Source organism: Hippopotamus amphibius, chromosome 4 (assembly GCF_030028045.1).
Source record: "Hippopotamus amphibius kiboko isolate mHipAmp2 chromosome 4, mHipAmp2.hap2, whole genome shotgun sequence".
NCBI classification, from domain to species: Eukaryota; Metazoa; Chordata; class Mammalia; order Artiodactyla; family Hippopotamidae; genus Hippopotamus; species Hippopotamus amphibius.
In genome coordinates this window covers 14,852,986-14,868,095 of record NC_080189.1, presented here as the reverse complement: position 1 = coordinate 14,868,095, position 15,110 = coordinate 14,852,986, and the positions used below count along the sequence as shown (strand labels likewise).

The 15,110-nt window shown below is 46.8% G+C and overlaps 1 protein-coding gene across 2 annotated transcripts in view; it reads left to right on the top strand.

Moving 5' to 3' along the window:
- The window catches only part of TBXAS1 (thromboxane A synthase 1), a 160,223-nt gene that overhangs the window by 93,291 nt on the left and 51,822 nt on the right, over window positions 1-15,110 (top strand). For both annotated transcript variants that reach the window (XM_057732880.1, XM_057732882.1), the window contains exons 6-8: window positions 7,515-7,603; window positions 9,699-9,847; window positions 11,597-11,727. In XM_057732880.1, the coding sequence (XP_057588863.1) occupies window positions 7,515-7,603; window positions 9,699-9,847; window positions 11,597-11,727 (369 nt within the window). The remainder of the gene's footprint in view (window positions 1-7,514; window positions 7,604-9,698; window positions 9,848-11,596; window positions 11,728-15,110) is intronic.

Genomic DNA, 15,110 nt, shown 5'->3' with positions numbered 1-15,110 from the left:
AGCCCAATAAAAATGATGGACATTTGCCCATTCACCCAGACAACTAAGCTGACGGTGACCCACCGAGGGGATGGAAGAGCCCTGGCAGCTCCGTACAGGAGAGCCTGAAGCTGGGTGTGCGAATCACTCAAGAGTAAGAGCCAATCCCGTCTCTGCACGTGGCGGCTCCGGTAAAGAACAGTCAGACCTACCGGGAAGCCTGGTATCCCTCACAGCCACTGCCGACCCAGCTCGATGCCTAATTTTTCACTTTCATCCAGATGTTTCCTGTCAGGAAGGCACAGTCAATAATGTATGAATCTTAAAGGCGGAGACAGATGTGGCTATTATTCCCTCTAGGCCTTTCCTGCCTTGGAGAAGACATATTACTCGGGAATGACTACAATTTAAAAAAATTTAAGTTGATATAGCCAGCTTATGAGTAAATGCATAGCTACGACCATTTCAGAGCAAAAGTCTTTGCAGAATTACAGTCATCGCCACAGTTTAGCTTGGCCTTTACATTTTCACCATAAACTCTTCAGACAGTCATGTGGAAGGCCTTCTATAACAGAACGCGGTCTTCCTGCAGCGTTGGAGCAAGCAGTTTTCTCTGGGCTGCATCAGCTTCCAGAAACCTATTTTTAATATTTGCTTTTATTTCTTAATCCTTCCGGACAATAAAAATGAAAGTCATCATAATCAAGTGTGGCTGTGGTAAGAAATACTTTGGAGTCCAAAAATACATTGTCCCTGCCTGATCAGTTGCCCATTTCCCAGATTGTCTAGGTATTTATGTAGCAGCAAGACACCATTATCCTGAAACACAGCTGTTTTCCACTAACACCTAATCTCCTAATTAAAATTGGTGTAAAAATGGACTGTTTAAATTCTGGTTAAACATGTCCCTTTTCCATTTGCATTCAAAAGAAAACACACTCTTCATCCTGGACGCCCCATCCTGGGTTATAATTTGGTTTTCCTTTGCCAGCATCATAATGTCATTCTGACTTGCCGCTGGTTAAATCTAAAAGAGCATCTAAATGTGCCTCCCAGCCTGCCTGTTGCTTGGCAACACCAGCAGCCACCTCCTCATCAGGGTGATTTCTAATTGGTCACAACTCTTGACAGCAGCCACTGACTTATTAGAAATGACACTTGATTATTCACCTAGATGGCTAGAGCTGATACTTACCAGCAGGAAATTTTGCTTAAAATGTCATGAATGTTTTTAATATCTGGGTAGCAGAAGAAGGCGATGAGTTTCGTTAACTGGTGTTAATTTTACATTTGTTAGTCACCAGTTTAGAGCACGCTAACGTATTACTTTTTCTATTTTCTAATCCAACAATATGCTTAAATACCATCTCCCGTCCCCATTAGCTGGCCCTTATTTATTCAGAAAATCCCCCTTCTGATGTGAGTTCCCAAACAGCTTCACAAACAGGTCTGAGAATGCCAAACAGAATGAAACATTAAATTTATAAAATCCAACCAATATTTATCAGCCCCTGTCTTTAAGGGGTCTGTAATATAGAAGGTGCAGAAACTCCTACATTATTACCAGGATGGTGACAGAGCTCACATCTTGTCTTGAGCATCAGAAACCGCTTCAGGGGGCAGGAGGTGAGCAGCATTGGAACTGAGCCCTGATGATCTTGCCGAGTTTTGACAGAGGGAGAAGGTGCGTTGCAGCTGGAATGAGCGGCAGGAACAAAGGCATCTGGACAGAAGGTACAGGATGTGTTCAGGGACTGGAGGAGTACAAATCGTCTGGAACACGGAGTACGTGAAAGGGATTAGTGAGGGGAAACTGGAAGAAGAGGTGGAGGCATGGAGTCGGCTGTTCTGTGCCAGGAGAAGGCTTGGTGCAAACTTCACTGGAGAGTGAGGAGCTATTAAATCCTTGAAAGTGGGGGAGTGAGGAAGAGGGCTTCCACTTCAGCTGTTTAGCGTCCAAGATGCCAGATGTTCCCTGGACTCCGGGGCAGAGCAGAGGAACCGCAATTTGTCCCTCTGGAGTCTCTCTGCTCCGCTGTGGCCCCCAGACGGGCGGCTCCCAGGGGCCAGGGGCTGTGTTTGATCTCAGAGTGGTGGCCTCTGCTCGGGCTCTTCTCTGAATCCCTCTTCGTATGTGGACAGATGTGTCACCCAGCCTACACACCATCCGTGTGTGTGGGGGGGGGGGGGTGCATCTCAGTTTAGAAGTCTGCACTGACACAGGAGAGACCCTCTCCTTCCCGCTCTCTGCTCAGGAAATGTGTCTTCCCCAGCACTCAGGCTGACTCCATTCTGCAAACTTCCAGGAGCTCCAGAGGCTTAATGGTGCGTGTTTGTTTGCTTTTCAAGTTCATGGCATCAGAGCTGCATGGAGTGAAATTATAACCTGGCAGTTAATTAACTGAGGAGCAAAAGGAATGTGGATGCTGATTTTGGCGAAAAAAGCAACAGGCCAGGAGCCCGTGGATCTGGGGTTCTGACTCTCACTTTTATGAGATTATGTGAGCACAAAGATAACCAGATTCTGCCTTTTAGATCTTTTTGTAATTCTGAAGTCAACGTGTCAAGGAGATGGCAAAAGGCCTTCTTAGGGATGGCATTGTTGGAGGCTGTATTGTCCCCAACTAGAAAGTTGCCTGCTCTTTCCGTGGTCCCTAAGCAACTGTCTCAGCTGCTGCTTAGTGACCTGGGAATCCCAGAATGTCCATGGAAAGGGACTTTGCAGCTCATTGCAATTAGCCCCTATTGGGGAGTGAGTGAGGACTCAAGTTCAGAGAGATTCAAAGAACTTGTCCAAAGTAGGAGGTAGAACCAGCATGGGTCTCGGGTCTTTCATTCAGGGCCAGCTCCCAGCAAACTGCACTGCATTCATGCTAGAAAGAGCACCTCAGTCTATTACTATTTCTTACACACCTTCTATGTCAAGGCCCTCAAGGAATAGTCAGTCATCGTATTCAGAATCAACTGAATGTGTTGCACTGTGCTCATTTTTAGCAGAGCAAATACCAAAAACTTCAATAATATATGACAACCTATAACAGTTGCCAGAAGACAGTGACATTGAAAGTCTATTAATCACTTGTTATGTAACAAATTACCCCCAAACTTAGCTTAAAACAACAACCCTTTATTAGCTCATTGTGTCTGGGGGTCAGGAATCTGTGCATAGCTTAGCTGGGTACCCCTGCGTCAAGGTCAAGCAGTCAAGCTGTTGGCCTGGGCTGTGATCTCATCTGAAGTGTTGATGGAGGAGATCTGTTTCTAAGCTTACTCACATGCTTATTGGCAGGAATCAGTTCTTAGTGGGTTTTGTCAATGGGAATCGCCAAAGAATTTTAGCAAAACATTGCTCAGATGACAAGTATTTTCAGAAGACCAATCTGGTGACTGAGTACAGAATGGATTGGAAAGTGAAAAGACAGACCAGGAGGCACTTTCAAAAAAAGTTTTTAACTGGGCAATTTAATTATACAGTAAACTCCAGGTAAGCAAGGACTTTCTTCCTTGGGGAATTTCCTTCCCAGGCTGAGGATGGTGTTTTACCCTTGATGGTTACTGCTAGTTACCAAAAAGCTGACCATCCGTATACTCAGCATCAACCAATGTGAGAGGTGAGAGAAGCAAAATGGGAAACTTTCCTCCCAGGTCTATAACCCTTCCCCAAAATCATCCTTTAAAAAATTAATAACATTAATATTTTATCTGATTATAAGTATAATATGCGCACTATGAAAAGAAGTGGAAAAAAAACAAAAATAGAAATCATTCATTATTCTGCAAAGAAGATGAAACAGAACAACCAAATGAGAGTCTTTTGTTAAGATCTGCGTGATGATAGCATTGTGCGTTCATCTGTGCATGTGTGTTTGCACAGGCTACCTAGGCCGGCTTGTCTGCAAATCTAGGGGAATAACTGTGGGGTCTGTGGATTGTATAAAGATGATTGCAAGCCCATCAAAGAGAGCTTTTGTTTGTATGCAACTCATGTAAGAGTAAATATTCCATAACTGCTTGGGTATAATTCAAGGAAGAAAACCTGAAATGACGGCCATTGGCCAACATACAGATCATCCTCCAATGTCTTAGAATATGTTCTCTGCATTGCTTTTTAATACACTTTTCATATTACACGCCCCATCTCATATCATATTAACCTAAATAAAAATGTCATTATCCATTCAGTTCAACAGACAGCAGGCAGAGTGTGGTAGAAATTACAATCATGCCAGCCGACAACAAAGCATCCTAATCACAGGCGCACAGAAGGACTGATGGTGGGCAGCTGGTCCAGCCCCCATTTTGCACTGTCCAGGCATCCGATTGGATTCAATACGAGGAGACCCCTCTCTATACACAGGGCATGCTTCTGAAGAGTTGCGTGTACATCAGATTTTACATTGCTTCCCAGTTTTGTTACATTAAGGAAGCTTCAAGCCTGATATCTAAAGAGACGTCCTTTCAAACTGTATTTTTCTTACCATGTTACTATTCCTCTGAAATAAATCTAAAAGACATTTTGGTATATGAGATTGTATTAAAGTATAGTTCACTCATAACACTAATTTTATTAAAATAATGGAAGGAATGTAGTCGGTGAGCCAGTCATAGAAATGTGACTTAGACAGTACTGAGTTCTCCAACATTAAGTTAGTCTGGGATTTACTGAAAGTAACAGCCTAGAGGCTATTAGAAGTGACCCATTTGCCCACACTTTTGTACTGATGGATTATTAAATTGATGGCTTGTAAGAATTTAGAAAAGAATGCAGTAGTCATAGGAGTCCACTCAGAATTACCAAGATAGTCATTCAGGTTAGTCATCCTCATTTTTTTTTTCTATTTCGGCAAATCACTAGACAAAGTCTTCCCCCACTGACATTGATAAGATGCTACCTGGTGGAATATTTACTTAGGTTCGTGCACAGCTGGCCAAAGAGCTGGAAAAAGTGATACTGATCAATTCCATGGCTGCCTAAAGCAGTAGTCTAGTGGAGAGCCACAGCTCTGTGTCCGATCCCACGTACACAGCGAGAAATGAAAGGCTTAGAAGGCACACGGACCAAATTTCAAATGGAACAAAGAAGGAATAGCCAAGCATACAGGAGATGAGATTTGAATGTGTGAGTACACCCTTGGTCCACCCACACTGAGTACCATCACCCCAGTGCTCTAAGCCCTTGTGGCTGGATGAGCTGAAAAATCTTTTTCCCCTGATTTCCTCTCCAGATACTGCCTCTAAGAGTCCTGGCAGCAAAAAACAAGGGGAGGGTCTCAGATGCTCTGCCATCTCCCCACTGGGTGTGTGGGCGTGTTCTGCTTTGAACATCTGCTCCTCAACCTGCTGCCTGGCTGCCCACAGGTGCCACCCAGGCCACTGTCCCCACCCCAGGAACCCATACAGCTCTGAGCTCAGACCAGCTCACTCACTCTCACTCAACAGGGGAGCCCTTCTGCTTCTCAAGACCAACTCCCACAGCCAGCAGTGGGGCCCCTGGGGACACAGTACTTTCCTTACATCCCAGAGCACATGTGGGGCTCGTGTGGAGGGAGCCGTGGGAGGGAGGAGTCCAACGAGACCGCGCGCCCCTCCAACCTCGGGCAGTAGCAGCCCAGGCTGGCTACCCCCCAGCCCCGACCCTGCCGGGCCTCTCCAATCGCCTGACTGTCTCCGCGCAGGTAAGAGATGCCTCTGCTCAGGACAGATGGCAGGACAACTTTCTACAGCAATACGTGTTAGGTACATGTAAAGCCTTTCCATCGAATGGACCCTCAAGGGTCAGAAAATCAACTGCATGTGACGATGACTCATGGAAAAAAACCTTGTGGTTTTCATGGACCTGAACTTCAATATTTGCCTGTGTTATGTGTCTTCTCAAAAAGTCAACATGTACCTGGCTTTGCGACTGATGTGCAGGGAAGTGATCCGTTTACGATTTACCGGATTGCACCTGAAATTCTCTTTCATTTACGGAGCTGCCTTTCAGGAAGGAGTGATGCTGATTGAGAGAGAGAGAGAGGGAGAGAGAGAGAAAATGAAATAAGAATGGAGAGTGTATGCAAACCATGTGGTGCCCGGAGTGGCTGAAGGGCTGGGGAACCACGGTCTAGCAGATGAGCAGGGGTTGAGGGGCAGCACTGCTGTCCGGGTGTCATGTGAAAGAAGAAAGAAATGAAACCAGCCGGGGGTTGTTAGAGGGAGTCAGATGCTCCCTCAAAACAACAACATACCTTCTAACAAATAGATTGACATTTTATAACTTTTCCCAATGCCGCAAGACTTTAACAGCACCAGTGCTATCCTAAGTGCTGGGAATAAAAAAAATGAACAAACAGACAAAAATCTCCCCTGATCTCAGGCACTGATATTTTGGTGTCAAAAAATAAAATCTAAACATAAGTAATATTTCAAAGCATGTTTTCCGTAAGAAATGCTCAGAACGATGTATCACAGCATGTTGCTTTAGCTTTGGTGTTTGTCCGTAATGTGCGCTGGTTAAAAGGATTCCCCTCACACAGATGTAGAGAACAAATGTGTGGACACCAAGGGGGGAAGTGGGGGTGGGGGAGATGAATTGGGAGATCGGGGTTGACATATAAATGCAAATATATATAAAATAGATAACTAATAAAACTTATTTTCAGAAAACCAAAAAAGGATTCCCCTCAACATTTCTGACTTGGCTTTTCAAGCACGCAGGAGAGCATAAAAGGTCACGTGGGTGCCCATCGGGCTCCACAAAGAATTCCACCCACCCGAGCCGGACTTTTGGGGTCATTGTGGTGGGGGCCAAAATAGACCTCAATTTGTTGAAGCCGGATCGTGGTTACATGAATGTTCATAACACCATTCTTTTTTCTGTGTGTATGTTAGGTGTTTTCCATAATAAAAATATTTTAGTATTAAAAAAGAAATTCAGCAGTTCTCCTGCATGAGCACTGAAGGCCTCTTGAAGTCAAGGGTTCCCTGTATTCGAAGGCTGAAACAGCTTAAGCAGAAATGAATAACCATGCATCCGCGTGCTCAAAAAATGATTTTTATGTGGAATAAGAAGTTGAAATGGATGACCTTAGGTTCCTTTCAATACTGAGATTCTATATTCTAGTAGAAGATCTAAAGTATAATTGGAACCAAGCAAACATGGATTTGGGCTAATTCCAGAGTTAGTACATATGGATTCTGGTCTATTTACTCTCTAATGCTAACCAAATGTCACAAAACTGAGTACTGATTCTCATTTCTAAGCATTTAATGATCATTTTCATAATTATTTCACAGTATTTACTCTAAATCCTTTCTTCTTTTTGCTTTCAAAAAAAAAAACAGATTGCTTAAGCAAAAATAGACATTTACAGCGATTGTATTTTACAGTATTTGTGAATTTCAGATCTTCCTCTTGAACCTTAGGTGCACGAAAGTTACATTTGAAATGATGACCATTTTCCCAGGAAGCACCACACATAACCTCTACATCTGCAGCTAATTTAGGTGTGCTCCCTGCATGGTGTCCTAATTACACCTTTGTTATCTGCTATCAGATGACTCCTCTCATCAGCCAAGCCTGCAACCTGCTCGTGGCTCACTTAAAGCGCTGTGCGGAATCTGGAGAGGCTTTCGACATCCAGAGGTAAGGGCCTGCCTGGCTGCATTACAGATGAGAAATCACATTTTTGAATCGCTGCTTCTTGTAACTGTACATAATCACCAGACAGTTACCTTGGGACCAGCAAACTATGGAAATGCTAGAAGCTTCTAAAAGCATGGGTAGGGGACTTCCCTGGTTGCACAGTGGTTAAGAATCCACCTGCCAATGCAGAGGACATGGGTTCAATCCCTAGTCCGGGAAGATCCCACATACCATGGAGCCACTAAGCCCATGTGCCACAGCTACTGAGTCTGCACTTCATAGAGCCCACGAGCCACACCTACTGAAGCCCCGTGTGCCCTAGAGCCCATGCTCCACAACAAGAGAAGCCACCACAATGAGAAGCCCATGCACCACAACGCCACAACCAGAGAAAAGCCTGCATGCAGCAATGAAGACCCAACACAGCCAAAAATAAATAAATATAAATAAATAAATAGTTTAAAAAAAGAACTAAAAAAAAAAATAAAAGCATGGGTGGACTGACTAAGAAGAAGAAATGAAACCCACAGAAAATGTGAAGCAAATGCAAATGAAGCCCGGAGGGCTGTGGCTTGTGGAAGGAACCCTGAGTGGGCAGTGTTTTGTGGGTGGACTTGCCCTCCAACCTCTATGGACCCAGGAGGGGGCAAGATATGTCTGGGCAGAAAAGACAGGGTCCCGGGGGGAAGTCCATGCATTTTTAATTCTAGAAAAACTGTGGCACCCCTCAGCCTAGAAGCCACGACTCAGTGGTGGAGCCTCAATTTAAACGACTGAGTGTCTGGCTTTTTGCCTAATTATCCTGTGCTACATTATGCTGTATACCAGATTAAGGGTTGCACAGCAGATCAGCCAGAGGCCAACTCGTTCTTGTTATCATTGTTAATAAAATAATAACATAATCATCACCAGCATTTACATTCTACCATATTGTTTACAAAATCCTCTCCTCTACCTTCTCTCTGGTCACAAGGTGCGTGAGTGGGGTTAAGACAGGGTGGGCCCAGCAGCCATGAAACAAGTAAATAACTCTTAAAACCTTTACGTCGTCAACCATGAGGATCAGGTGAAATCACAGTCAGCAGTCTAATTGTTGTTTTTGCTGTCCCAGGGAAATGTCTACTCAATTGTAGAAATGTCTTCAGTAAAAGCAGTCAAAATAAAAGACGTCATCTGGAAGCGTCACGCAGACCTTAACGAAAAGCGGTTGGTTATAGAATTTATGAAGAAGAGGAACGAAGCGTGTGCCTACGTCAAGCCACAAAAATAGACGTTTTCATTATAAAAGGATAGGAATACCTAGTTGTGAGCCTTTTTAGAAGCAACCTGACGACCCCTGCAATATAACAAAAAAGAATTATTCTCACTTAAAATGGCCATTTGGGGGACAGGTTTCCTGGAGCCTAAGAGGTTAATTTTTCTGGAGCGACTGCCAGACACTTTTCCTCCTGTTTGTTTCTAAAGTGCAATGTGTGTTTCCTGTAATAATATACATATGTTCATGAAGCTGGTCCCAAAGTTTGTCTTGTATTTATCTGAGTGTAAAGGGCCCTAGCTTTTGGTTTGTTGCTCTTATGAAAACTGTAAAATCATTGGGAGGAAGAGGGAGGCAGAGCTAATGAAACTAGACAATCGGGTTGTTAATTTCATCAATGGCAATTTGCTATACATCAATCAATCATTAGACCCTGGCCTTGGATGGGCTCTGCACAGCTTTGGGGTAAAGCACACAGGCTTTGGGTCAAGTGCTTTTCCTCCTTCATGGGAAGGAAAATGTTAAGTGTACTTCTTGGTATTTGACTGCGTCTGGTTTGAAGCTGTCCAAAGCTTGAAAGTTGAGTACCCGAGGCTCTCCTCCCGTCCCCCATCTCTGTCTAGATTGGCTGTTATGTGTTTATGTCTCCCCTTGAATTCTGCTGTCATGCTCCCAGGATCTAACCCCCGGGGGCTCCTCTCCCACCACCTCACTTCAGATCTGCTGGAAGCTCCCCTTTCCAACAGGTAGACAATGGAACCATGCCCCTCCTGGAGTGCGTGTGACGGGGAGGCCAGTGGCCGAGTCCTTTCCAAACACAAACTGTTCTCTCTCCCGTAGGTGCTACTGCTGCTACACCACAGACGTGGTTGCCAGTGTGGCCTTCGGCACCCGGGTGGACTCCCGGGAGGCTCCCGAGCACCCCTTTGTGGAGCACTGCAGGCGTTTCTTTGCATCCTCCATCCCCAAACCTATCCTGGTTTTAATCTGTAAGTACAGCTCCTGCCAAGGCAGGTAAACTGGGCAAGTTGGGCAGACCCCGTGACACACCAGTGGCTCCGGGCAGGTTTGGGGCTCAGCCCCTGCCACCAGGAAAGGGCACTCAGGGTGTCTCTGAGAGTCGCCCTGCAGAGTCCGCCCTGCAGGGCCCTAGTTTTCCTGGAGCCTCCCTGGCTCCTCTGCACCAGCTTGGGGCCACTTATTACCAACACAGGCAGTCCTGGCTTCGCTCACCACCACCGTCATGAGAATAGCCGTGTGCACAGGGCTGAGTGCTTCGCCTGCATCGCCTCCGTTAGTTCTGGTTTTCACCCCATCAGGAAGGCATTCTCCTCCCCACTTTACAGATGAGAAAACTGAGGCTTAGAAAGGCAGAGCCAAGACTGGAACCCCAAACCTTTCATTTTCTAGGGCATGTTTCTCCTCTCCAGCAAAACCCTCTTTAGAACACTTCTCCGCTTGAAGTCCAACACATAGTAAACTAGAAATCATACGTGATGGATGTCTAGCAAGTTACCCAGTGCTGTGGAGACTAGTGCATTTATCTTATTTCTATTTTAGAAGTGAGTTTTTACCCTCTGGCCAGTTCCAGTGTCTTTTTGCTTTTAGGGAAGCTCTGAAGTGGTGTTATTACGGTTAGTGATTCCTGCCACCATTCCTCACCATTCCGCTGGGCTGGTAAATTCTATTCATTCCTCGGTCAGTTTCATTCCCATTTCCAAGTCAATTTCTGTGGAAGCCCCAGTCACCTCCATCTGCTCTGCCCTGACATGGTGGGCGTTGTCCCTATGGGGGTCAGGGCTGCCTCCTCCTTCGCCCCTCACCCTCTGCACCCCAGGGGAGCTGGGTCCCCTCACCATCAACCACGGAGCATCCTGCAGGGCAGGTGGGCCCGTTGTCCCATGGCTGCTGCCACTCCAAGGCCTCCCTCCCTGATGTGTCATTTTGGTTCAGGCTGCCGCTGCTGAAAATGGGCAGAACGCATCCTGAGACCACCATGGATCCAGAAGGGTCCTCTGCCCTGGCTCCCACGCATGCCTGAGCACAGTGGGCCCACTGTGAATGCTGAGGAGCTGAACTGAGCTGAGCTCCCCAGCGACAGGCTCAGGCCCACGGCCCAGGCTACCGTCCAGGAGGGGATAAGTGTCCCTGACCCAGGGAGCCTTGTCCCCAGGGCATGGCAGCAAGGGCGCGGGCTGCACATGGCACAGCAAGGAGGTGCCCACAGGGGGTGAGGTCCGCATCCTTGTCAGCAGCTGCAGCGGCAGCTCTTAGGAACCATTCAGGTGGCAGCTCTGGGGGGAAATGATCCAAAGGGAAAAAAATGCAAACGACCAGCCAGTTAAGAAAGTAGATCAGCTTCTACCACGTGCTAAGGCTTGAAACACGGCCTGCAATCTGTTCTTTCCTGATGAAATACAAAGACCTTGGACCCTCATCTCTAGGACCTGGGATATTAACTTATAAGCATGAGACTGACTTCTTGAGGGGCAGATGGCAGTGGGGATTCAATTGTACAGACGTTTATCGAGTGCTTACAACATGCAAGGAAGGGTGAGGAGTCCAGAGGTAGAGAGAATAAGATAGAACCCTGCTCTGAGCAGCGGCGATTCAGAGGGGAAGACAGGCCTTCAAAAGACTAATTCAAGGCCAGGGTTTGCTTCCTGGCAACAGGCATCTAATAGCCCTGGTTTATTCTCACTCCCTTTTCAATGCCACTTTTGTTTTTCTCTTTCAAGTATCATTTCCATCCATAATGGTCCCACTGGCCCGGATTTTGCCCAATAAGAACCGAGATGAACTGAATGGCTTTTTTAACAGACTCATTAAGAATGTGATTGCCTTGCGGGACCAGCAAGCAGCAGAAGAGGTAACGTATTTTAATAGGACACAGCTTCGAAATGGAATAGCAGCTCATTTGGCATCTCTGTCTGCTTGCTCTCCCTCCCCTCCGCACCCCACACATCCACGCTTTGCTGTCCTTCAGTGGCCTACCATGTAGAGCTTGCCGGGGCAGCCAAGAGAGAGAGACAGAGAGAGAGAGAGAGAGACAGAGAGAGGTTGAGGAGGGGTAAAGAGGGAGAGAGAGGTCACAGCAAGCAGGAAGGGCGGTGAGGAGAAGCCCAGAGCAACTTGTCCACACTCTGACCTGGGGGAGCAGAATTAAAGCTGCCCCCCGCCCCAGGCTCACGGGCCTCCCTACCTCAAGCATCACCCCCAGAGCACAGGTTACTGCAGCCCCAGAGAATTTCCTCGGTAAATTTGCCCACATGTGCTTTTCATCAGTGTATTCTTTACATTGAGAAACAGCAAGATGGAGCTTTACAGCACGGAGAGGAGCATCGTTAGAGGGGAGTTCAGGCAGCTGTCACCAACCCCACATTCCCTTCCTGCGTGGAGGATGTTGCTGCAAAATGCCTGGTTGAGGGCCCTCGTGCGCTTCACTGAGACCTAGAAATTTCTTTCCTCCTTGTGGACTTGCCCTATGCTTGGCACACAGTAGGAATCAAGTAAATATTTGTTGATTGAACGTGGCTGAGAATAGAAATAGGAATTCTCAGCATTAAGGAAAATAATTTCAATATTGGATGTGCTTGTGTATGTATAATGCTATCCTTTACGGGCCTCACTGCCGTCAAGGAAATCACTTAAAAGGAAAAAACTGAGCTGAAATGTCTCTTCCTGGATTGAATTGTGTAAGGTGTAGCTTTAAAAGTGTTTTCTCAAAGACGGGGCGGCTGCAGGGATTACCAAGGGGAGGAGGCGACGTCCAGTGCTGCGGAGTTGGCCGAGCAGGAGATCAGGGGTCAGTTAGTGGCCGGCTGCATGGACCAGCCGCAGGCACAGCCTCGTCCCGCCCAGCTTCACCCTCTGGACCCTGTGCAGCAAAGGTGTCCTGGTCCAGAAGACGGGGGAAGGTACATACAAGCTCACGGCCCTTTGGCCCAAACCACCGAGAACTCAACGTGCCGCCCTTAGAGGTGTGAGAAGAATCAGTTCACTGGTATCCCTGGCCCAGCTCTGCCATCTGAAAGGACAGAACCTTCTTACCCAGGTTCATGCTTCTTCAGGGTGATGATGGAGCCTGGGGAAGGAGGGGCGAGGAAAGTCCTATTTTCAAACCTTAATGTTGCTGTGAAGGTCCTCCCTCACACGTGTGGGGTCTGTCACACAGCCCACCCCACCCCCAGCCTGAAACCCACTGGTTGTGGAATCAGGTTGAAAATTCTAACACTGTTGCATCAAATAGCTTACTAAGAGGTGAGGGGTTATTAAAGATCCAATTACTGGGATTGCCTCGAGCTTTTCCTTTTATAAACTCGAGAGCTATTTGTTTCAAACAATGAGTTGATCTGAGAAAAACCTCCCAACCACAAATCCAGGACTGCCCGTGTCAAGACAGAGCTATATGGTTACTAAGAAAACTTGCTTTAAACCCATCTAAACTCTGTAGACATTCCATCAAGCAGATGTGTGTTTGCGCAGTGGAAAATGCAGCACAGATGTTAAAAGGTAAATATTTTTCTAAGCTCTAGCCGATGGGTGGATTAGACACCTACATCTATCAGGGTGCGTATTTTTCTTGGATATAATCATAAACTAGCACTGTTGCAGTCCTAAATGGGCAGTGTTCAAATAGCCTCTGTGATGCAGTGCAAATAAAAGAAACCCATCTACACTAATGCTCTTCTCCAGCACAAGGGCCCCAGAGAGCAGCCCTTTCCTCTGGCCTCTGGAGCTGGAGGTTAAGACAGATTTCTAAAAGGCTCCATGGCCCTGAAGCAGCCTGGCTGAGCCAGGATGAGAGGAAAGGATGCCAGCTGCAGCTCTGCCACAGGAAAAACCCAACAGCGCACATGTGGCTATGCCCTCCCTCCCATCATTGCCCCCACGTGACTCCAGCAAAGCCACAAGTAAGCTTCAGGGATCACAACTGTATCGCACCCGAGGAGTTTCAAACGTGCCACCAAGAGAGAGCCTGGGGATGCTGCGGGGTCCCCGGCTAGCATCCTGGAGCTGAGAGAGCAGAGGATGCTCACCTCCCACGCATGCCATCATGCCCTGCCCTGGGATCAGGGTTAGAGTCCCAGATGTTGACCAGGCAGCAGGAAGGAAGCTGGGGGAAAGCCAGCCTTTGCAGATACCATTTGGGGAGCAGGATGAGCAGGGCCAGGGTGGAAAGAGGCGGCCAACTATGGCTGAGGCTTGGTCATTCTCGCAGGAATCCCAACCCAAATAGGCTGGCAGGATGCTGAGACCTTGCCTCCTGAGGCTCAAGGTTCTTGCCGCCCACAGGCTTAGCTGGGAGCCCTGCTGGAATCTTAGCAGACACCCTCCAAGGTCACAAAGCCGGGAAGCAGTAGAGCTGCAAATGTCTCATGATCCAAGTCTCCTGCTCCAAATAGCATGCAGTTGTGAGCAAATCCAACACAGCCTTCCTCAAAATGCACTGAGGGCATTGTATGTTGATTTGTGGAGTTATTTACTGCATACCTAATGGGCTCGGCACCATACAGGCATGCGGTAGGTGTGGGGTACAGCATCCTGCCCTGGAGATGCAAGCAACCCCACCTGACATAACAGCCACCTTAAAAGATGCTAATGTGTGTGACATAGATTATTAATACAATAGAAATTCAGAAGCAAAAGGACTGAGAAAATGATGCAACAAGGGAAGTACCTGAAATGACCATTTTTTTCTGTTGGTGGTTCTACTAATACTCCCCCTTTGGGGCTTCCTAGGTGGCACCGTGGTTAAGAATCCGCCTGCCAATGCAGAGGTCACGGGTTCGATCCCAGCTCCAGGAAGATCCCACATGCCACTGAGCATGTGCCAAAAAAAAAAAAAAAAATACTCTCCCTTTTGCTGTTGAGTCCCATAAACTTCAGAAAAGAGTAACATATTGGTTGTCACTCATCACATTAAAGAGCTGTTCAAAGATGGGGTGTTCCAGGTATATGCTTTGTCAATGCTAAAGCAATATGTAAACATTGTTACAATTCTGGGTAGTAAAAATATAAAGAATATGCAAATTGCTGATAAGGAAGGTAGAGGAAAATGGTAAGAAAGCTCTAACCACTTAAATGGGGTAGGGGATTATTGAGGATAAAAGGGAACCGGCATGAGGAAGCCAGGCCAAGGGATGCAAAATGCAGACTGGAGACTTCGAAGACAGGCTTCACCAAAGCTGGTTCCCTCCCCCCTGGTCCCAGGTCCTGTTAACTCCCTGCTGTGAGAAAAACATGGTGCAA